The 21,927-nt window shown below is 45.0% G+C and overlaps 2 protein-coding genes across 5 annotated transcripts in view; one reads left to right on the plus strand and one right to left on the minus strand.

Annotated features, from left to right (window-relative positions):
- Window positions 1–1,433: 1,433 nt before the first annotated feature.
- LOC144115749 (polyisoprenoid diphosphate/phosphate phosphohydrolase PLPP6-like) lies at window positions 1,434–10,406 on the minus strand. Of its 3 annotated transcripts, none has more exons than XM_077650241.1 (3): window positions 10,282–10,406; window positions 6,747–6,999; window positions 1,434–6,231 (listed from the first exon to the last, which is right to left on the minus strand). In XM_077650241.1, exons 2-3 carry the CDS (start codon window positions 6,979–6,981, stop codon window positions 5,819–5,821), a joined length of 648 nt encoding a protein of 215 aa, XP_077506367.1. In that variant the 5' UTR covers window positions 6,982–6,999; window positions 10,282–10,406; the 3' UTR covers window positions 1,434–5,818. The 3 variants fall into 3 exon arrangements, with proteins under 3 accessions (XP_077506367.1, XP_077506368.1, XP_077506369.1); XM_077650242.1 differs by lacking the exon at window positions 10,282–10,406 and adding an exon at window positions 10,067–10,179; XM_077650243.1 differs by lacking the exon at window positions 10,282–10,406 and adding an exon at window positions 10,123–10,166.
- A 211-nt stretch (window positions 10,407–10,617) lies between these two features.
- cutlet (chromosome transmission fidelity protein 18 homolog) overlaps window positions 10,618–21,927 on the plus strand; it is a 95,740-nt gene continuing 84,430 nt past the window's right edge. For both annotated transcript variants that reach the window (XM_077650245.1, XM_077650244.1), the window contains exons 1-4: window positions 10,618–10,875; window positions 13,121–13,273; window positions 17,170–17,489; window positions 20,832–20,912. In XM_077650245.1, coding sequence (XP_077506371.1) covers window positions 10,800–10,875; window positions 13,121–13,273; window positions 17,170–17,489; window positions 20,832–20,912 — 630 coding nt within the window. In that variant the 5' untranslated portion in view covers window positions 10,618–10,799. The remainder of the gene's footprint in view (window positions 10,876–13,120; window positions 13,274–17,169; window positions 17,490–20,831; window positions 20,913–21,927) is intronic.

The following is a 21,927-nucleotide window of genomic DNA, read 5'->3' on the forward strand; positions in this document are numbered from 1 at the left end:
AACTCCAAGCAACACACGATCTCACTTTTGCAGAGCCACCGGTTACCACTCTGTAGAAAAACAAGCAACGGTGACTGTGACAGTTCAGTGAAGTCATTCAAGCCTGAAAGGCAGCAACATAAACTGCTTCATTTTTTTCACTTTTTTGTTGTTTATGGGGCTTAACATCTTAAGAGACTCGGGCTACAAAGGATGCCACAGTGGAGTGCTTCAGGTATTTTCGACCACCTGGGCTTTTATACCATGCACAGAGATCGCTCAGCACGTGGGCCTCTAACATTTCCCCTCTATCGAAATGTGACCGCCGCTGCAGAATCGAACCCGCATCTTTCGGGTCGGCAGCTGAGCACCATAACCACCGAGTCAATGTGGCAGCTTTCTTTTCACTTGATTAGCTATTCCCATCAAAACTTAATTTTACCGCGTAACTTTGCCTTGCTTAACATTTGAGGCACTTGTGTGGTTTGGCTTCCCAAGATTTGTTTCATAAATGACAGCAGTGACTGACTCAGATTAACCAGGCTTGGATTGAATTGAAAGGGACACTGAAGTGAATATCCAGCTGCATGCCTCACGATAAGCTTTGTAAGACGTTATTAGGCCATTCACCTGTGCTGTGGAAGTGTATGTACCAACGGAGGAGACAATGTGGTAATGTGGCCCTTGGCAATGCAGCATAATAAACTGGAAGTTATTTTTGCCCTGTTTGCCAGTGCTGTTAGCTCTGCCAAGATGATCACAACAAAACAAATGGAGTTTTTGTAACAATAAATACTAGCCAAACTCAACAATAAGGATTTCTGTAATGACATGGTTGACTTCACCAGTCATACAAAAAATGTGAGAAATTCAAATGCCCTTCTCTGAACAGGGCTTTCTGAGAAAGAAAATGTATCTAAAAAGGAATAAAACACACTGAATGTGTTTTAGGGACTACAAAATTCACTTTCTGGAAGCAAATAGACAAGGTGTGAAACTGAATTTAGTGTTGTTTAAATATTTGCTTGTGCTCCACTACACTTCATTTCTACCTTTCCATTTTAGCAAAAACAGCTAATAAGATGTGATGCCCCACTCAGAATTGTGTGCAGGTTCATATAACATTCTCTGCTATAAAGGGCCACAGAGGAGAACCCCATTCAATTTTCGCTGCCAGTAAAAACTGACTTTACACCTCTTTCTGGCTATGCTGATGCTTGTCCGGCCGCAAAAGATGCCTTTATTGCAGAGAAAATTACATCTAAAAAAAAATTTCCCACCGTCGATTCAAACTCGTGACGTCTGCACTGAAAAGGAATCTGTGATCACCATTTTGAAGTGAATGGTGGTGTAGCCTAGTCTCTGAGATCCGCACCCAAAGAACTGCGTCAACGCACCACTGTTTACTTGTGAAAAGAGCCAGTGATGATGACACTTGTATTTTTTTTTTCGCCTTTTCTAGCTTATAAAAGCTCTGTTTGCAGTGAAAGTAGTGTCTTCGTTGTTAGAATGCAGTAATCTATCAATACAGGCCAACTTCAATTTGTCCTCTGTGTCCCTTTAAGCCAGCCAGTGCAATCCACACAGCAACATTTGCACTGTTCACCTTAAAAGTGCCATGAAACATGGAACCATGAGGGGTATGATATGTGGGGTTTAACATTCCAAAAATGTGCCTGGGCTATGAGATATGCTGTAGTGAAGAACTCCAAGATAATTTTAACCACTGCGGCTTCCCTAATGCCTAGCAGTAAAAAAAGCAAAAATGTCCATGTGCTATGCTATGCAGTGCACATTAAAGGAACTCCAAGTAAGTGGTCAAAATTAATCCACAGCCCTCTACAATGGCATCTTTTTCTCCATCCCCCCTTTGTCTCCTCCTGTACACCAGGGGTCAGGTATTAAACATGAGTAATATTAGTGCGTTTTAACTGGCAATCCTGAGCAAGTTTTGTTTAGCTCCACGAACTGAAAATAAGCTTTCAATGGGCCATTTGAATTACAAGCCTGGGTTTCAACCGTGGGTCAGGAGCAACTCCCTCTGTGACGGATTGTCCTGTCTTGACCTGTACAGCCAGGAACACGTCTTTTGTTCCAACCGTTGATTTGGATTTTCTGACACTATGGCAGATTTTGTGCTCCTTCACAGATTCAGAGCAATGCTCCAGAATGTCAGTTGGAATACACCATAAAAAAACCTACTGTGCCTTTTCACTACCTGAACATCTGTTCTGAGCAACAAAAACAAATGTATAGGCACCCAGATCACAGTTTTCATAGCGAAACAAACCTGGGATGAAGAGAAAGCCCTCAAGCTAGTCACAATATGAAGTTATTCACTCAAATACACAATAAATCAAATAGTTTCAGTACATGAGCCTATTGCATATAAGCAGTTGTGTATACTATATTGAAACTTGAAAAACATGAGAAACTTGAAAAACACACCCAGAACACTTCCAGAAAACCATCAAATGGTCTGAGTGTGACCTAAATGCCCAGAGGTATAAAAGCATGAATCGAAACAATCGAACATGCAGTGCCTCACGAAACACAAAGCAATAAAGGGTCACTAACTTGCCTACGGTTGTATGCTGTAGAACAAGTCGTCCAAGACAATAACCATTAAGCTGCGCACTCCAACACAAACTGTCTAAAAAAGGTAGGAACTGACAGCTGATAATGATGTCATCAGTGCCACACATCGAAAAATCTAAGACAAGGGTTCATGCGCCGATATACAGTCGAAACCCGCGATAGCGAAATCTCGAGAATACGAAATTCTCGCCGCAACGAAATATTTCCGAGATCCCGGCAAATGCCCATAGGGGCCAATGTATTTCGTATCTCTCGGTAACGAAACATTTTGGTACCGCAATCCCACGATAACGAAATTTGCTGCAGCGTCGGTCCGCATACTGTCTCCCATATTATGAATAACAGCGTCAAAAAAGCACTCAAATTGAGCAAACTGCAATAGCGCGCTTGCGTGGCTACAGCGAGAGCATTGGCGCCTGGCAACCTTGCAGCCGGAACAACTTTAAAAACTTTAGCCACCTTGAGCCGGTGCTAGCCACCATACCGGCGCAGCGCGTGTCCTCTGTGATCGGTTCCGCTTGGTTGTTTATCTCGGAGGCTATGTTCAGGGAAGGCAGCCTCGTAGCGACACCATCAGGGGGCGACACTTATCATCAGCGCTGCACTTTAGGCCTGCGAGCGGTGCACATGTGTTCGTTGTGTGTGGTGGCGGTGTGTATGAGCAGCAGTCCGCACGTTTGCGTTTGAGATGTCTCCGCCAGCCAAAAAACGTGTGCGAAACTGACGACACCGAGGACCAAGGTCCACAACATGGAGAGACGGTAAACCCGAACCCGAGGAATGTGTTGGACGCCTTTGACACGATCCGGTCGTTCTTAGGCGCACACGACGACGACGTGGCAATGGATCACTTCTTGCAGTGTGAGAATAGAACCATGAAGTTGCTGCAAGGCAAGGCTCGGCAAACTAAGCTGACTGACTTTTGGCAATAAATTTTATTTTTGCGGGCTGTTTTCTATCTTTTCTGTCTCATTTTCGCGGCAACGAAATTCCCGCGAAAGCGAATTTTTTTGCTGTCCCCGGCGATTTCGTTATTGCGGGTTTCGACTGTATGACCAAACTTGTGAAGGAGGAGTCATCATTCGAATACATGGCACTGGGCTACTGACACGCACATATCTGGAAGAACATTACTGTGTTAAAAAGACAGACAAACCACATATGATGAACACCACAGCCAATGATGTGTGGCATAGCACTATCAAACATTTCCTTACTACAGACCAGAAAAAAAGGTACGAAATTAATATTTCTCTACTGATGCAGCATTAAGTGTTTGCTTCGATTGTCTACTACTTTCTGGCTGAAGATGAGACGTTTCCAGTAGGATAATTTATTTACAAACCCCCTGCTAAGTGCACTATAAAATTATGTGCAAATATACTGTATTTACCTGCATATGGTGTAACAGTCAAACTTTAATACCACATTTACGCGCATAATTTGTGCACCCTTAACTTATCACCCGGGTTTACAAAAAAAATTTTTTTTACCCGCATATTTTACGCACCGCGCTGCGCTAGACCACCATCATGCACGCAGGCTCTACCCTGTGGCTCTACCCAGTAGCATTCGGCTATTCAGCGTGTTTGTTCAGAGGGCTTTTTAAATCTTTTGTGCACTGGGCGTTCATGGTGGTGTCAGGGGCCACTGCTACAATCGCGGTGGCACCAGCGGCATCGCCACTCGGAACGGCCAGCAGCGCTTCCGGGGAGGATCGACAGCTGATAGAAGAGCCAACACCGCTGTTTGTTTGGCTGATGCATGTGACTCGACTGCCGGCTACGCTTTTCTTGGTGGCTCTGACGGCTTGTGTTTGGTTGTTCGGTCGTGTCTTGCGATGGGATATCACAACTATGCGGCAAGTTTCAAATTGCTTGTCAGCGCCTTATCACGGTGCGGAGCAGCGAAGCCAACGAGAATAACCGCGTGCGCACAAGTTTGCCCATAGACGACAATCGTTGTGTCGGAAAACTTGTGCGCACGTGGCTATTCTCGCTGGCTTCTCAGCTCCGCGCCGTGATAAGGCGCTGACAAGCAGTTTGGTCGACGCTCGTGTTGTACTGTTCAAGAACTGTGTGGTGTGATAATTGATTTATTGATTCACGGTTGCTTTCCCGGACGAAGTTACGAAAGCAAACTTACGGAATCCGGAACTACCGAACAACTGGCTGGGCCGCAAGCGATGATGCTGTTTTAGCGTCTTATTCAGCTTCGTGCATGCACCTTCATGCCATCCCGCAAGGGGGGGGGGGGCCTTTTATTTGGAGTGAACTTTTTTTCGGGGGGCGGCCAGCATAGGGTGCGGGTCCAGGTGCTCACGTATACGCAGCAACATACACTATACCTATATTGTGCGTTATGACTTTTGTGGAGTTTCTTAAGTCGCGCTCGCGAAATCCCCTCGTAATTTGCGCACCCCCTTCTTGGAGCCCTAATTTCTGATTATAAGTGCGCAAATTTTGCGCGTAAATACAGTACTACACATTAAATTTCAGGAAAAGTCTGCAGAAAAGCGTGCATGCAGATAGTCAATGAAAGGCTTAGATCATGAAGAAACATTTTTACATTCAGTATCCAATAAAAAAGATGCCCACAAGTCCAAACCAGACTACGGCAATCTCAATGCAGAAAGCAGGATTATGGGAGTACATTGAAATTGCACTTTCCCTGGCATTTTTCACAAACAGGGCCCGTTGCCCATGTTTCTATGAGTCAGGAAGTACGAATGTCATATGCAAGACCAGTGCAAAATAAATAACCAACAGTGTTTCCTCACAGAAGGCAAGCTAACTAATGTAGGTCCTCATTTCGATGAAGGGTTTTTTGGCGGGCTAGTTGGTGCTTCTCGTTCATGCTTAAACTGCGCGAAAGAATGGGGACACAGACAAGAAACACGTACGCACACAGCGCAGCCTGTGTACGTGTTTCTTGTACTATCTGTCCCCATTCTTTCGCGCAGTTTAAGCATGAACCTTATTTCGAATTCCTCACATTATAATTGTCTACCCAACTTTTTCAATGATTCCCTCTATTTTGGATTATGTTCCCTAAGTGCGCGCCAAATGGCAGTGTAGAACTCGTGGCAGCAGTAAATTTTTATATTAAAGGGATAAATTGTTAACAAGCAAGACAACCTATTCTGCACAAATTGCACAAGTCAGCCCTTAACACAGCAGCCACACCACGGAGGTATTGGGTAAAAACAGCTGAAACTAAGTGCCTACAGCATCAAGGGTTCTTAAACCTCAACTTCTTTAATGCCGCCATGTAGGCTGTCAAATGTTGTGAAGTATGATGCAAAACTGAGTGCAGTGTCAGTGCCCATCCAAAAGATGTTCATGATGATAACATATTCTATCAGTCCAAGAATGGCGCCACCTGTCACATCTCCGACAAAATGCCTTCCCAGTAGCACTCGCGATACTACCACTGAAAGGCTCCACGCAAGCAGGATCGCTTTTAAGACTATGTTGAGCGTTGTGCAATTGAGAAACAGGCATGCAAGGAAGATAACACGTGATGCATGGCCTGATGGGAATGAGTGGTTGTCCACCGATACGGTGAAGAACATGTCGTTGCGGTTAGCCAGGGGTCGCTTTCGCCGAGCTGCTGCCTTGATGCAGGCCACGGCAATGAGGTCCAGCACAAGTGCTGCAAATGAAGCAAGATGAGAACTCGCAATATAACAGCTGTCACAGTTGAATATTGGACAAAAAGGCATAACAGCAAAGACATACATGATGAGTGCTATGTGCTGTTCTACGTAATCATATTTCTGTGCTGGAAATTCCTTGCAGCAATGCAATTCCTTTTCAAGCTGAAGAAACAATATGCACTCTCCCCCCCCATTGCTCACATATGTAACGAGAGACTACAAAACAAGAGTGCTTAGAGTTTTGGCCAGTAATTTCGAGCATGCATCAATATACGATTCAAGTGGGACTATTTGTGTTTGTGGTTCACCGAGACATAGACCAAGATGGCCTGGAATTTTGTCTGCCCCTTCAGAGCAGCAGTGCACACTGTTCTGCTCTACTGACGTCCTACACCAAGAAGACAATAAATGTTGGCACAACCAGGAACTGTTTTCATGTAACTGGATCTGCACAAAACGGCACATGTTCGATGGCAAAGTTTATAAAGCAAGGAGGTCACAGCACACATACCTAGCAGCAGGTTGACGTGAAATGCCTCAAGCTCTCGGTCGCTCACAAACCAGATGACCGTGCAAGTGCCCAACAGCCATGGAATGCCATGTGCTGAGTACTCGAGTCCCTGCATCAGGGGCCGGTACTGGGCCAAGGGCGAGTCCTTGCGCGCGGCCAGGAACAGGCCACTTGACAGCTGCTCATCGGCTGCCTTCAGGCGCACTAGCACAGGGTGCTGCTTCCAGCTAGACATGGCACAGCCACCACTTTCCTGCATGACAAGAAACAGCTCGGTTGTGCATCGCAGTAGTCATCACCCAAAGCAGGGGTCTCAAACACAAACCCTGCATGACATTGTGCAGCCTACTAGCCCTTAAAGGTGCCCTAAAGAGGAATCTGAACTCGTCTTTTTACCGCGGGAACTCTATCTACACGCTCCGGGCATTCTTACAAACTTCAAATTAATGTCCTGTGCGGCCGATTGCCCTAATTAAAGCGGATTAAACGTCCTCCCAGCTCCCACCTTTTTTTGAACTGAATGCGGTAGGTAGGCGGAGTCAACCAACGCGTGGAGAGCCTTTCAGCCAGTCCAGTGGCGGCTTTGCTTTTGCTTTTAAGTTGTTTTTTAGGTTTATGTGAATTATCAGTTTCAGTCACAGACAATATAGCCTCAAATTAGGCCCACGGAAATAAAAATACACGTGGACTCTTTGATTTACGCACCACTCCTCCGATGGCAGAGCGGCAAGCCACCACGGGACTGGCTGACGCATTGGTTGACTCCTCCAACCTACCGCGTTGAGTTAAAAAAAAAGGACGGGAGCCGGGACGTTTAATCCGATTTAATTAGGGCAATCGGCCACACAGGATAATAATTCGAAGTTTCTAAGAATGCCCGGAACGTGTAGATAGTGTTCTTGCGATGAGAAGACCTGTTCAGATTCCTCTTTAGTGCACCTTTAAGATTACAGCCTTTCTTCCAGCAGCACCATGCCACAAAGGTGCCAAGGAGGGAGGGGAGCAGTGCACTATACTCACAGACAGCTTTGTGTGGCTATGCAGCCAAGGCACAACAGGAAAGGGAAGGAGGTGCACCTGTGTTCACAAACTGTGGGGGGTGGGTTGTCATTTGTTTGGGCTAGAGGTGCAGCGGGATAAGGTGGGAGATGGTGTAGGCCACTCCCCATGGCAATGGGACAAAGCCCCGGCTGCTTTCCTTTCCGCCTAGCCTTGGCTTCATAGCCACAGAAAGCTGTCCGCGAGTATAGCAACACCTTGGCCTCTTTTCCATCTGCACATCGCTTTATCACTGTCCACGGTCTCGCACTTCCTGGCTGCTCACCATGTCTTACCTACAAGTTTGTGACTAAACAGTTTTTGTGGAAATTGATGCAGAGCAGTTTCCTACCTAAGCACTATCCTGAGTTGCAAATCACCATTTGAATTCTGCTACATCTGAGGCAGCAGGAGCATTGCAGTGGAGATAGGTAGCATGAGGGGTGGACTTCCCTCTCTAGTTGACTGGCTGTGGGAGACGAAAGTTTATCAATGTGGCCTATGTGACAACATGAGTTTAAGATCCTTCATATAAAGCAAATGCAGGTGCTAGCTACCACCGAAAGGTAAGGTTGATATTGCTTCCCTTTAAACATAGGTGACGAGTTCTTAACAAGAGAACTCAGGCTGGTTAAATGGGGAAGCAGGCCCAAGCTGCTGTGCAGTAAGCTGTAAACACAATGCAGTTTCTCTACTCTGCCGTAACTGATACATACGAAGTGACAGGGACCAGCCTGTTTCCTGGCAACATGGGTGTTAACAGTGGCTGGCCACCTAACAGCCTAGCACAACCAAAAAAAAGTGTGCTGCACTCAGCTTGCAAATCCAGTTCTTCCTTTTCCTGCAGTTGAACAAAGATGCAAATGGCACTTTTTCCCATGCTTCTGGCTACATCCTTGATAATTAAGCCTTCAAGTAAGGGTGATTCAACATAGCTCAAGACATAAGGCAGTGGTCTATGGTCTTCAGCAGAATGCTGCAGAGTGTGCTGAGATCATGGAAAACATTGAGCTGCTACTGTTGCAACTGGTCTACCAAAAAAAAAAAAAACCATCACAACTTGCACATATTTCTGCCATCACCAAGAATAACGAATGCATTCGCACACTCCACAAACATGAGTGATGATAGGCATCAGCTGATACATTAAAGTGATGCGCTTTCCACATTTCTGCTTGCAATGGCAATGCAACTTCCCTAACAGCAATAAGACACCGAAATAAATGGGCCGCATTTCCAGGTTGGGTGCACGAAGGGGTTGCAATGATGACCACCTGACTCTGGCTTGCACCAATGCCAAGTTCTAAAAGAGGTTTTGGCACAGAACCTGAAAAGAGTTTGCAGCCAACTTGCTGCAGACAACCTACCATGCACAGTAACTTCATTATCACAAGCATGGCAATGCAAGAGGGTAGTATAAGTGCAGTTTTATTGGACACACACAAAGCACCCTATAATACCCGCATGGGATAATTGGTGTACAGGGTGCAAGACCTTGATCACGAGAAAGCAGCGTGGGGATGACAAACAAAAAGCTCTGTCGTCCTCGTTTGTCTCGCCCATGAGCCGTTTCCTTGTGATCATGGTTCTGCTGGCTCGCACTGCGAATACTATGCACATTCAAACTGAAGGCGCAAGATGATTCGTGCGACTGGCAGCGAAGCGGTGCCTGTCTGGTAATCTACAGCCGAGCTAGTGGTTAGGCATGGCATCAGCTAGCCAACCCACCGGCTCGCATGCAGGGATGGAGGCCGGCGTACGCTTATAAAATGTCAAGTATACAGTTCTCCGCTGAAGAAATACTAATGATTATGTTTGGGGGTATATTGCATCGTTGGAGTGAAATTTCACTGCTTTCGTTAAAAAAAAAAAAACTGTTCAGAAACACTTCGAAGTGTACAGCACACGGCTCGAGCCTTGAAATGGCACACGACTCGTCCATGTTATTAGATGTCACCAAGGCAAAAGCACAGACTAGATGAATGGGCTGCAATGTCGCGTTAGATGCTGGGTTCGGGTTCAAACTCCTAGGCGATGTGGTCAGCTGAAGCAGTACTTTCATAGCAATGTACAATCGGAGCCGGTCGTGGATCGGACAAACTGCGACCATAACAGCGCAAGCAACAAGTATTTAAGCGATGAACGACATGCAACCAGCACTTTTGCAGGCAGTAAGCATGACCGAGATTTTGGCCACAGGCACAAATGGAACTTCTTTGAGACGGTTAACAACATAGCTACACCACGCTATCCCCCCCCAAAAATGCTACTTCATTGTTTACCAGTTATAAACCTTCACAGCAGAATGAAAACACACGACGGATTTTAAACTTCTAACCAGTTGATTGCGAGCATGGCAAGGCGGTACTACGAGCAAGAATGCATGGGGATGACGCAACTAATGACACACACACACACACACACACACACACACACACAAAAAAAAAACTCTGCTGTAGCAAGAAAATATGAGAAAGAAGCTACGAGATCCACTCACTACGTCTGCTGCTCCAACAACCTTTCACGAAAAGCCAATCCCCACAAATAATGCAGTCACGAAGGCACAGGCAGCGAAAACTGCTAAATGAATTTACAACAAAAAAATATGCCGGTGCCTTTGTGGCTAGACAGTGTTTACATTATGCTCTAATTTTAAACGACTGAACAATGCCAAAATTAAATCTTCCTCCGGGTAAATAGAAGAAATAACCGTGCACTATGCATCCACATTTATATTTTGTAACTGCAACGTTTTCTTCACGGTTCTTGTTTTCTTGCCCCACGCAACGGAAGGTAACTTGGAAGCAGCACAGAGCGCGCGCTTTTTCGTGCCGCGCTAATGGTGTGCACTGTCAACAGTGGTCGTGATCCAAAGGTTGCTTCCCGCGAACAAGATTTTGTCTTGCGGAACGGGCAGAAGCGTCATTTCGTGATGCTCTAAATTCCGTAAGCTCTTAGCAGAACGTAAGGACGTAAGTGAGCCCCGGTAGGCTTCATCGACAGGTGAATCGCGTGATGGACTACGATGACTACGACGAGTACGAAGACCTCTACGCGGACGAGTTAGCGCTCGCGGACGAACTTCACAGCCGTGAGTTTACACTTGGCTTGAGCGATTGTTGTGCCAGATACCAAGGCTAAGAACAAAGATGAATGTCTTCTGTACCTCTCATTGTTTGAAGGCGTCCCGATTACACACTTTTTGACTCTTTAAAGAGCTCTCAGTTCACCTGCGGTGACCGCAATGTTTTTGTTGGGTAGTATACCTCGCTCTTGGTTGTGGTTTCATATAGTTCCATAGTGCCGTTCGTGCTTTCTTGCAAGTCTAGAAGAAGTGCCGACTGTGATACACCTTCGGCATTGGGCGCAGGCATTGGGCGCATACTCCTCTGTTCTTATTGGAACCTCTTCAGAAGAGCGTAGAAAGGTGCCTAACGTTACAAAACTAGCGACCATGTCGCATTATGTCAAGCAAGTTCAGTAAGCGTGCGAATCACAAATTTTGTACCATCTGCGTTGAGCGGCATTTCCGCCGTAACGGTACCGTGTAATATGATCGAGGAAATTATATCCTTCACTTGTGTGTGTCACACACTGTTATAAATTCTGTGAAGCATTCTATTTATGAAAGCTAACGTAAAAGTAACGTAAGCTAACGTCAGTCCCTGCGCATAAATATATTAGCTCTAAAGGTGCATGTTTAAGCCTCGGTGTTAAGATACGTTTCTTTTATGTAAGGTGCATGCCTCGGAGCATCTTGTTCACTTGCAACGGCAACTTTAGTCATCGTCTATTCCATACAATGACAACGGTCTCGTAGTAGTAGTATAATTTTATTAAAGTAATAATAAAAAAGGAAGGAAGAGATTTTTGCTAGCCCCGGCATCTGCCATCGATGCTGAAGCACCTGAGCTGGGGCAGCGGAAGTAAAGGATAGCAGGCAGATTGGAGAAATGAAATGAAAGAGGTGAGGGGACAGGGAGAGAGGATGGGAGAGATAACATACACAAACTATTTACACAAAAAGAAATGTGTACAGGTTGCGCGCGTGGTTAGTTCATGATGGAGCAATAAAAACGCACACAGCACTACGACAACGGTCTCGTTATCTTCAGAATTTCGTAGTGTAAGGAACACTACAATTTTTTTGTCCTTGGATGTTTCTAATAAAATCATAGGAAAACTCTGTATCCTTATTTCTACTTTCATGATGTGTTGATTGTGAATGCTGTGTTGATTTCTGTAATTTTTGCTTTTTTGTGAATATGTAAATGTGTATGTGCGTATGTCTAGAGGCATGGACAACGAAGGCCAAGTTTTGCCTTTCTGTTATATGTTTGGATGTGGTTAACAATCCCGGCACACTACCAGCTGCCTGTGTTCATATTTAAGGTGCAATATTGGAATTGTGATACCAGCGGCAAATTAAATGATCATTGTTGTTACAAACATCAGTGTAGCACTCTGAGCTTTTGAGCACTTCGCTTAATCTTTCAGTGATTTTTTGGGTAGAGGAGTCTCCAGATCGTTCAGCTCCCATAGGCACTGGAAACTGAGCAGCATTTGTCCATGCAATACCAGGTTCATACATTTATAGTGTTAAGACAGGACGTTCCTAATATGTGTGTAATTTTTTCTTGCTTATGCAGAAAGGAACATGAGAAAATGTTTAAAAATACTGAGAGAAAAAATAATTTCTATTGAAATGTCACTTGCATTTTTGGCTCGCGTCATGTGCAACAGGGAGTAGTAACACATAGCATGTTGTATCTGCTTGTTATCCGGTTGCATCTTGAATTGGTGGTTACTGTGAAAACAAAACAGTCGTGCAACTTAAGTGCCAACCATATAGGTAGAAAAAAATGGAAGACTTTGCAACCCATCATTGTATCTGTTCTACCTGGCTGCATTAATATTAATAAAAAAATGGAAACTTCATCTGTTCTGTTTGGTGATGCTTGTGCCCGCGTATTTCTGGCCAGCATTTATTTCTGCTTTTTTCTGGCCACGTGCTTACCTGCTCGTACCTGCTTATTTCTGGCCATGGTAGGCTGGTTAACAAGTGTACTCAAACAAAAAGGAAGCTTCAGAATTGAAGCCATCAGACTGCTGTGCAAGAACTGCAGATTCGGAGAGTATATTTGCTATATAAAAATGCAACAGGAGAGAAGAAACTCCAAGTTTTCAAAATAAGCAGACCAGGTTCTTGCATGGGGATTGGCAGATCTTGTAAAGTCATTTGGCCTTCCTTGTTCGGCTCCTATTTTCAGTGTGCCTCAGTTGGAGAAATTAACTACTTCTTCAAAACTGTGCTTTTCCTCTTGCCGCTTGTGCAGATGAACCGCCAGCACAGCCGTCTAAACGGGTTCTTCATGGCAGAGATGATTTCTCGGAACAGGACACCCCGCGGTCCTCCTCTTCGATGGCGAAAAGGACACTGGAAGATATGGCTGGAAGTTCATTGGAGCGTGCAACCACTCCTACCCTCGGTGAATTTCTTATTTTTGAAAGCAGGGCTTTGTGGTAACTTGCTGTGCACATTACTCAATTTCATTTACAACTGCAACCTATTGTTCAAAAGCTGGAAAGTAATTGCGAAGCTCGAAGTACCTTTTGACCACAGAGCCCCAAGGAAAAACAATAGCTGTATTAGGATACGTAGAGTGTTTCTGTGCATTCGTTTCTTACATGTGAAAATTAATGCAGGTGATATTTGTGACATCAGAGGGTTGTCAGCCTTTTCTGAACGGTCTCCGCGGTGGTGCAGTGGTTGTGATGCTTGGCTGCTGATACCGAAAGACACGGGTTCAATTCCAAACGCGGCAGTTGCATTTTGGTGGAGGAGAAATTCTAGAGGCCCACGGACTACACGATGTCAGTGTACGTTAAAGGGACCCTGAGGAGAACCCTGTCAAAATTTTTTTGTTAGCAATATCTGATAGTTCGGCATTTCATGGCTTTGTTGACGCTTGTCCGGGAGCGAAAGATGCATTTATTTCAAAGAAATTTGGATTCGAAGTTGAAAAATTTTTTCCCGCCGCTCGGATTCAAACTCGAGAACTCTTATGACGACACAAAACGGAGTGACGTGAACGTGAGGTTGCACGGCGCAGCAGGCAGCGTCGAGGTCTCCCACAGTTGCAAGGACCAAGTTATTTATCTATTTTTTGCCACAAAAAACAAATGGGTGCTCGACGGCGGTCGCGTTTAAAGTCGGAGGCTTGAAACCAAAGCAGGCGCACGACGCTTCAACGGCTTTCGCTAGATCCAACGGGTCCACTGGATCTGGCTCTCTCGCCAACTTGCATGTACCTTCAGATATGTTCTGTGAATGGATTAAAATAGCCGAGCTCGAAAAGAACAGCTCCGCCGAACTGCCGCAGCTATTGAATATAACGCGCACCTCGCCGCGGAGCCAAATCAGTCTGGCCGTGCCGGCGGCGGCTGGCGCACTCTGCGCGAAATAGATACATGTTCCAATCTCCCCGCCAATACGAGTGCGCCGAAGCCGCCGAACGCGTCGCCGGTCAAGCGCAGTTGGAGTATAGAGGGTCTCGCTTTGACCGACGTGACTTCGCCGTGCAGGGCGCGCGCGCCTCACCACAACATAAACGCGCCTTAACAGAGCCTGCGCTTAACCGCTAACCAACGTATTCAGCGGCGGCATCCATGGGAACCACTGAAACCCCCCGCCCACTCACTAATTAAAAGAAAAGAGTCCGGTGCCGAGGTTCGGAGTTGAACCAGGGCCTTCGGCGTTTGAAGCGGAAACGCTACCGCTCCGCCACGACGGCTCAAGTTACAGCCGCCAATAAAGGCGCATCTAGTGAATGCACTCTTCTGATGCAGAAATCTCCGCGATTTCGCTAGGTATATCCTGGCCTAACAGAGCTAGGCCGTCAGCAATTTTTCTGAACTGCCTTGTACCTTGTCTCCCTTCCCTAATAAACGATTTCCGTTAAGTAGTTTGAAGTTGACTGGCACAGCCGGGAATGTTTCGCCGGGCAAGCGTGCGAATACACAAGTGCTGCCTTGTACGATCACCGACCATCGTGCCATCATAGCTTTTCATCGACCGTGGCGATCATCTGACAAGCCTTAACAGGCTCCTTCAAAGGTTAACTAGCACTTGAAGCGGCACTTGGAGTTCCTCTGCTGTTCGGCGCTTGTAAATCGAAGCGCGTCAAAAACAAAACCACGGGGCACGCAAAGCTCATAGACGCGAAGCGCCATAAAAATCGAAACTCTCCTGGCCGGCTGTGGCGCCGCCAAGCATCCGTTTTCTTTGCTTCCAACATTCAGGTTGTCTTTTGCCTGCCTTCCTTGTGTGATAAAAGTGCACTATTGGTTTTAAAACAAAACTTACTTCAATATTGGTCTGCGCTACCTACCTTTGTCAGCCTCAGAGATTCGTGAAGCCATGTAGGATGGAAAATTCCTCCAAGGTGGCGTCTCTTGTCCTATGGCGTCACCACGCTTGTACTTGCGAGATTGGCCTGTGGTGGCAATACCTGTATTTTGGTTCTTGCTATTTTCTACCTTACAAGAGCTTTGTTTTCAGTAAGAGCAGCGTTTTTGTGATCAGGAGCTGGTATTCTATCGATTCAAGCCAACTTAAATTTCTCCTCAGTGTCCCTTTAAAGAAGCCCAGGTAATCGAAACTATCTGAAGCCCACCACTACGGCGTCCTTCGTAGCTTGAGTCGCTTTGGGACGTTCAACCCTATAAACCAAACCAAACCAATGTTTTCTGAAATTTAATTTTGGGTAAAAATTAGCACAAACGAACAAAAGACAGAGAACAAGGAAACACAGACTACTAACTAGCCCAACTATTCATTCTACTACAGTGTATTTTTGAAAGTTTTACAAGATAAGCGTCAAAAAATGAGACAGGCAGAAAATAGGTGACGAGAGGACTGATGTACTTGAGTTTTAGTAGAAGCACATTATATAAGCAACAGGGAACGTGGCTTTGTTGTGACTCAAGCATCAACCATCCTAGTCCTAGACCTTGCACTCTCCAATACGTTATCCATGTTTTGTCTTTTGCACAGTCGTTTGGTAATGTGGATACTTATGTACTTATGGACTCACCAGAATATCCATCCCATTTGAGTACTAGGCATAGTATGAATGCGGCAGTTTTGCTGTGTACAGTTCTCACAGAACTTGGAACTACGCTGTCTGGGTTGCAGGGTTTTTTCATGGAAACGAGGATGCATTTCACAGACAATTATTCTGGTTCAGTGTTACAGAGACAGCGATAGAGTGGAACTTGGCTGCTGGTGTACTCAGAGTGTGTGTCAGGTAACTTGCCGAGGCCTTTATTTTTTTATGAAAGGTATCATTGGTGGGGCGCTTGTTTGCTATACGAGTAGTTTCAAGGTGAGCATTTGCTAGTGTTTCATGTTTTACTCTTAACGCGACAGTATTAAAGGCCTCATTCACCAGAAAATCCGGTTTCGGTGTTGTCGGCATCGGCGCTGTGAGAGAAAAATCACGGGCATGGTTCTGGCAGGTGGTCCCCAGAGAACAATCTAGGAGACAGGTAGGCACCTAGGTCACGTGACGTTGTGGTGCCACCACAACCTGTCCACCGGGTAGTGAGCAAAGTGGCCACTGTGGCAGTTATGGCTGTTAAGTTAATGATTGGTTGCTTGGGAAGAGCAACCTGTGCAACACAAGGCCCGCCGCTGGGAGCACCTGCCATCACAGGGAAGTGGTGCATCACTTAACCGCTGCACTACTGTGCCAGGAGGACTCGCAGAGATCTATGAACGTAAAGTAGAGAATAGCCTTCTGCATATATGGGCATTAATTAACCCATCACGCTATCACATCATACCCATAAGGCGGAGCTTAAGTGTCCCCTCCAATTTTTTCTCGCTACTTTTGCTGATAATCTGTGAGATAAAAAGTGCAACAAATGTGTTCGGAAAGGACTTTCACAGGGTTTAGTGGCAGTTCTGCTAAACAATGGTGGGATCAGAAGTAGCTGTTTAGTAGCACCTACCATCACTAAGCCTATGCGTAGGTAAGGTGGAGTTTAAATAGGGCAAAATTATTTTTTTTCATTACAGCTTGGGTACTTTGTGTCATGGAGTGCATCATTTTGCTCATGTATGCTTGCTTTGATATGGTGCAAAAGCAGTCCAGTAGATGCATATGGCAATGTGCACTGCTTGTGTGTGGCCATGTTTTTTATTCTTAATTTATCATCTTTGATTTATATGTTGCTCGAAATTCATAATCAGCTGGCCCATTCTGTCACCAAAGTTCAAGCTTATAAACTGGTGTAGAATGATGGGAAATGGGTATGCATTGGGAATATATTGAAGGTCAGTTACTTTAAATCATGCTTGCTATACGTGTGTGCATTACAGGGTCTGCTAGGAAGAAGCTGAGACTGGAGGATGATGCATCAAACTGTGCCTTTGAGTTCTCTTCTCCAAAAAAGCTAATCATCGATGAAGGTGGGCAAGGTGCTGAGTGTGCTACTCCAGGTGCAAGCACAGCACAAGAAGAAGACCTTGCCACACTTCCGGTGCCATCGCCGCCGCCTCTTGCCAGTACTGAGGAAGAATTGTTCCAAACACAATGGCAGGATGCCAGCTCCTATGTGCTGACTATTGGACTAAGGGGCAGTAATGGGCGGCTGAAGTTTGTTGGGCTGAGAGACAACAGCTGGGCAGATGATGTGGAGGTGAGTGGCTGGAGTTCTGCTATCTTCTGTTTGTTTGCACTCGTGTCTTGGGTGTCCATACATCTTGGGAGTATCACCTGCGTAGCGAATGGCTCACATTTTCTTGAGGAAAAATTCAGCATTTTTGTTAAAAGCTACTTTTGCAGATGAAGAAGAGCAGCACTTCATTGTTAGCATTTTCACACCAAGTTCTGAGTGACAGCATGGATCGTCAGTATATACATTGGGTTGTATGTAATTTAGGGTCACGGAGATTTACTTGCTGGCTATGTGTTGGTAGCAGAGAGACTTTTCAACTATATTTTGAAATGTAACTTCTTCTGCTTGTCTTGGTTCCCCTGGAAACTACGGATGTTTAAAGATTTCTCAATGCAGTCTAACCAGATTCGTGTAATGAGTATCGCATTTATCTGAGTATAAGTTGGTCATGAACCTAGGCAGAATTCGTAATGGGGCACAGAGGACAACTGTACCTAATTTTTGCTTGTAGTAACATTCGATTGTTCTGGTTGTTGTGGCTGTGTCGATAATTTTTCTGCAGCAAATTACCTATTTACTGCTAACGAATCCACCTTTTTCACAACATATGTATCCCTCTGAGTAGTACGCGAAAATTCATCTGCTACCAAGGAAAATGGCTGAAAAAAAAGACGCAGGTGTGACCTGGTTCCACGAGGTGCTAACTGCACTTGTGAAGGGGAAAGTGTGTGCTTGACAGCTGTCACCATCTGTCACTTGCGCCTGTCACTAACATGAATTGTGCATGTGCAGTAGAGGCTGGCAATCTGTTTTCAACGAATGGAGCCGGAGAAGGAGAGGCTCAGTGGTTAGGGGGCTCGGTTACTGAGCTTGAGTTCCCGGGTTCGATCTTGGTCGTGGTGGCCGCGTTTCAATGGAGGCGAGTCGAAATGCAAAGGCGCCCGTGGGCTGTGGGATATATCCCCAGGTGAAATTATTCCAGTGCCCTCCACTATGGCACCTCTTTCTCTCTTTCACTCCCATCTTCCTCCCTTCCTTGCAGGGTGGTTCAGGTGTCTACCGAAATGGGAGACAATTACTGTGCCATTTCCTTTCCTCAAATACCAAAAAAAAAGGGAGAGGCACACATGTGCAGAGCAGCCATATGAATGGAAATTTCTCGCCACTCAATTCAGTGGTGTGATGTTGTTGCTGCATTGAGACAACTTTGTGATTGATTGATATATTGATTGATTGATTGATTGATTGATTGAAACTTTATTCAGATTCAGACACAACTAGATCACTGGATCCTTTGATCATTGGAGGAAGTGGATGACAGTGTTGTTTAGTCTCAGAGTCCCACATTCAAAAAAGTGTTTGCATCATTGCAATTTTCTTCTGAAAACAGCCAGTGGTATCAGTGGTTTTTTTTTTAACCTTTTTTAGCTCATAAATGCTCTGTTTTAGCGATGGTAACCCCTTTATTTTTAGAGTGCATAATGAATTGATTATAAGCCAACTTTAATTTGTCCTCAGTGTCCCTTTAACTCTTTCCTTACCGCGGGAAAGCAGGCTTATTTCAGTGTGGTCTGTATGAAATTGTTTTTTTTTAAGCCGCCGCAGTGGCTCAGTTGTTATGGCGCTCGGCTGCTGACCCGAAAGACGTGGGTTCGATCCCGGCCATGGCGGTCGAATTTCGATGGAGGTGAAATTCTAGAGGCCCGTGCACTGGGCAGTGTCAATGGACGTTAAAGAACCCCAGGTGGTCGAAATTTCCGGAGCCCTTCACTACGGCGTCCCGCATAGCCTGAGTCGCTTTGGGACGTTAAATCCCATTATACCAAACCAAATTTTTTTTTTCACGCATTAATTTAAACATTTTTTTCATTGCAGGACATCATAGTGCAGCCAATAGAATTGTCTTTTTATTGGCACAAAAAAAAATAGGTATTTTGCTTACGAAAGAAAAATTGGCAAATTTTAGACTTGCTCAATAAGTCTAAAAAATGTTCAACATATCGAATTGGAAAATAGGAGAATAAAAAATCTAGAGTATTCGTTTTGTGCGTTACTAAGCCTAAAAAAAGTAGTATTCAAAGCTATAGAACTCTTCATGCTAAGCTTTCTGGTCACCAAAAGAAATTAATTGCTCACACACAGCACTTTGATCTGCTGTGCAGTGCAGTGCCAAAGTGAACCCGGGCTGTCTTGCAGATAACTGTGTCTGCTACATAGCTAATGGCACAGAATTATTCAGAACATGCCCGATGCATTCAGAGAGGCCCTGAAAGGAGTGTACCCCTTCGGAAATGGCGAAAACGAAAGTTGCAGACAGGCATGCGTCGATAGTCCTGGCTGGGAGGAGCAGTCATCTCTGTTTGAACTAAAATAAGAACAATGGACGTCATCTTTTCACACAGAGCCGTCGCTTGCACCAACAGTCAAGTGTTGGTGCTGAGAAATCATGAGAACGCCATTGCTGCTGAGAAGGGTCAGTACGAGAAGAGGACACCACCTTGGGTGCCATGCTTGTGCAATTGCTCCATGTTGACAGGTTTCATGCAAATTTTGAAAATACCCTGTCATGCAGCTGACGAAAAAACTAATTCCAAAACTGAACTACAGCCCTCTCGCAACATATTGATTGGCATCGCTTGTTCAAAAGTGTTCTAGATTGCTCAGAATGGGGCATTTTGCACCATCGTTCAAACTGAACAATTTAAATAGACATGGTAAGCAAACAATTAAGCTTAGAGTTAGATGAGCACCAAAAAAATTATTCATGTCCAGGTCGACCCCTGGTTTCATAAAGGCAGCGTAGAATTTGATAAAAGCAATATAAGACCTCAAAGTATATCTTAGTGTGCCGAAATGGCGATGCCTACTGCATGAGGGTAATTCTGCCATCGTACCTTACTTCGGTAGGATAGCCACTTTTCTATCACCTCTAGCTTTTGCCAAAGTGAGGGAGCTGGCAGAAAGAGTTTGAAACAGGTTACATGTGTGGTTTTGTGATTTAGCGTAGTAAAAGCAGCTAGTCTGCTAGCTTGTGCTAGGTTGCGATTGCTGGCAAATGTTCGTTCTCCCTGGGCTGACTTTGGTCACAATTATGTGTCAACTTCCTTATTAGCATTTCTGTATGAAAGCTTGGGTTATGCGTGAGTGAATGCAATAAATGATATAGAATGTATTTTAATCTCATCTTGTGTGTGGCATAGTACCATTTCCATCACCTGAAGCATGCCTGACATATACTTAGAGCCTTGGGATGTCACAAGCTGGTGGTTTAGTTACTTCAGGGCAGATTGTCATGCAAGGATGTCTTTCTTTTTTTTACTCTGACACTGCTGCTTTCTTTGTCCTTTTGTTATCTCTTTCCAGCTTCTGCTGCCCAATAATCGCCACAAAGGCAGTCTTCTTTCACGGCCTTTTTGGGATGTTTGGAATGATGCACAGGCAGAAGTAAGGCTTTGCTTTCTTATATTGTCTTTCTCTTGCAAGATATATGCTTGGTCTCTTGCAGCTGCAGTAATGTGCCGCAGCTTCTGTTAGTTTTTTGTGGTTTAAGTTGTTCACTAATTTGAACCTATTCAGAAGTGTGGGCAGTGGTAGAACGTTTTTGTATGAACTCAAGAGCTTGTTTTCTTTTGTAAAATTTCGGAAAGAGAACTGCCAGCTGGTAGATAATGTTAGTGGATTGCTAAATGTGTTACTGTGGTGCTAACAATGTAGGCGAGCATGTGCACTGTGCTTGTGCCATGGGGCTTGCATTGGTGAAGCGTTGTGGAAAGTGTGCTTAGTGTCAGCTGATCTGCAGTAGGGTGTCATGCAGAGTCAGGTGCACCCTGTGCTACTTGCGACATTGGACAGTTTTCTCCTAACTGTTTCAGTTGGCCAACACTAGAGAGACAGTTGCTTCAAGTTCTGCTTTAAGCGTTTGCTGGAACAAACTAAGCCTGAATGACCTCTGCTCCACGTGCCTGCAGCAGGGATAGTTCCATTTTCCAAACTGCCTTGGGACACTCATAATAGTGCATTTGATGAGGCTTACTGCTGCCTGCAGTACAAAGCTGTCTCCATCAAAGAGCTGTGGTAGCATATTTTCTAAGAAGCCCACGAGGTTGAAGCAGGCAGATGAATTCGTGGACGGTGACAAATGAGATGAACTGGTAGAAGCAGGCTCTCGCTTCGGAAGACGGCAAAGATGTCTTAGGACTGTTTTTCAAAGGAAGCAGAAGTGCCTTTGAAAAGTCTGAAAGTATTATGTAGATCTTGGTCCAAGATATTAATGAGGTTTCTTTTTTCATTTTTGCCTGTGACCTTCGGAGCACCAAGCTTGTGAATGCTGATTAAAGCAAATAGGAAGAGCTGAGCAGCGTTCACCAGAATTCTACTGTGGTTACCAGAGATAGCAAACATTCTTTCTGTTTTTGGCAGTTTCCCTGAAATTCTTGAGGATCCTGCTAAACTTCCTGTT

This window comes from Amblyomma americanum, chromosome 1, assembly GCF_052857255.1.
Source record: "Amblyomma americanum isolate KBUSLIRL-KWMA chromosome 1, ASM5285725v1, whole genome shotgun sequence".
Taxonomy (NCBI): Eukaryota; Metazoa; Arthropoda; class Arachnida; order Ixodida; family Ixodidae; genus Amblyomma; species Amblyomma americanum.

What these genes read in the sequence shown, in the direction of transcription:
- LOC144115749 (XM_077650241.1), bottom strand. Translation starts at nt 6,981, where the DNA reads ATGTCTAGCTGGAAGCAGCACCCTGTGCTAGTGCGCCTGAAGGCAGCC. An exon ending in TCACGTCAACCTGCTGCTAG is followed by an intron (nt 6,232 to 6,746) that starts GTATGTGTGCTG and finishes CTTCATTTGCAG; the next exon opens with CACTTGTGCTGGACCTCATT.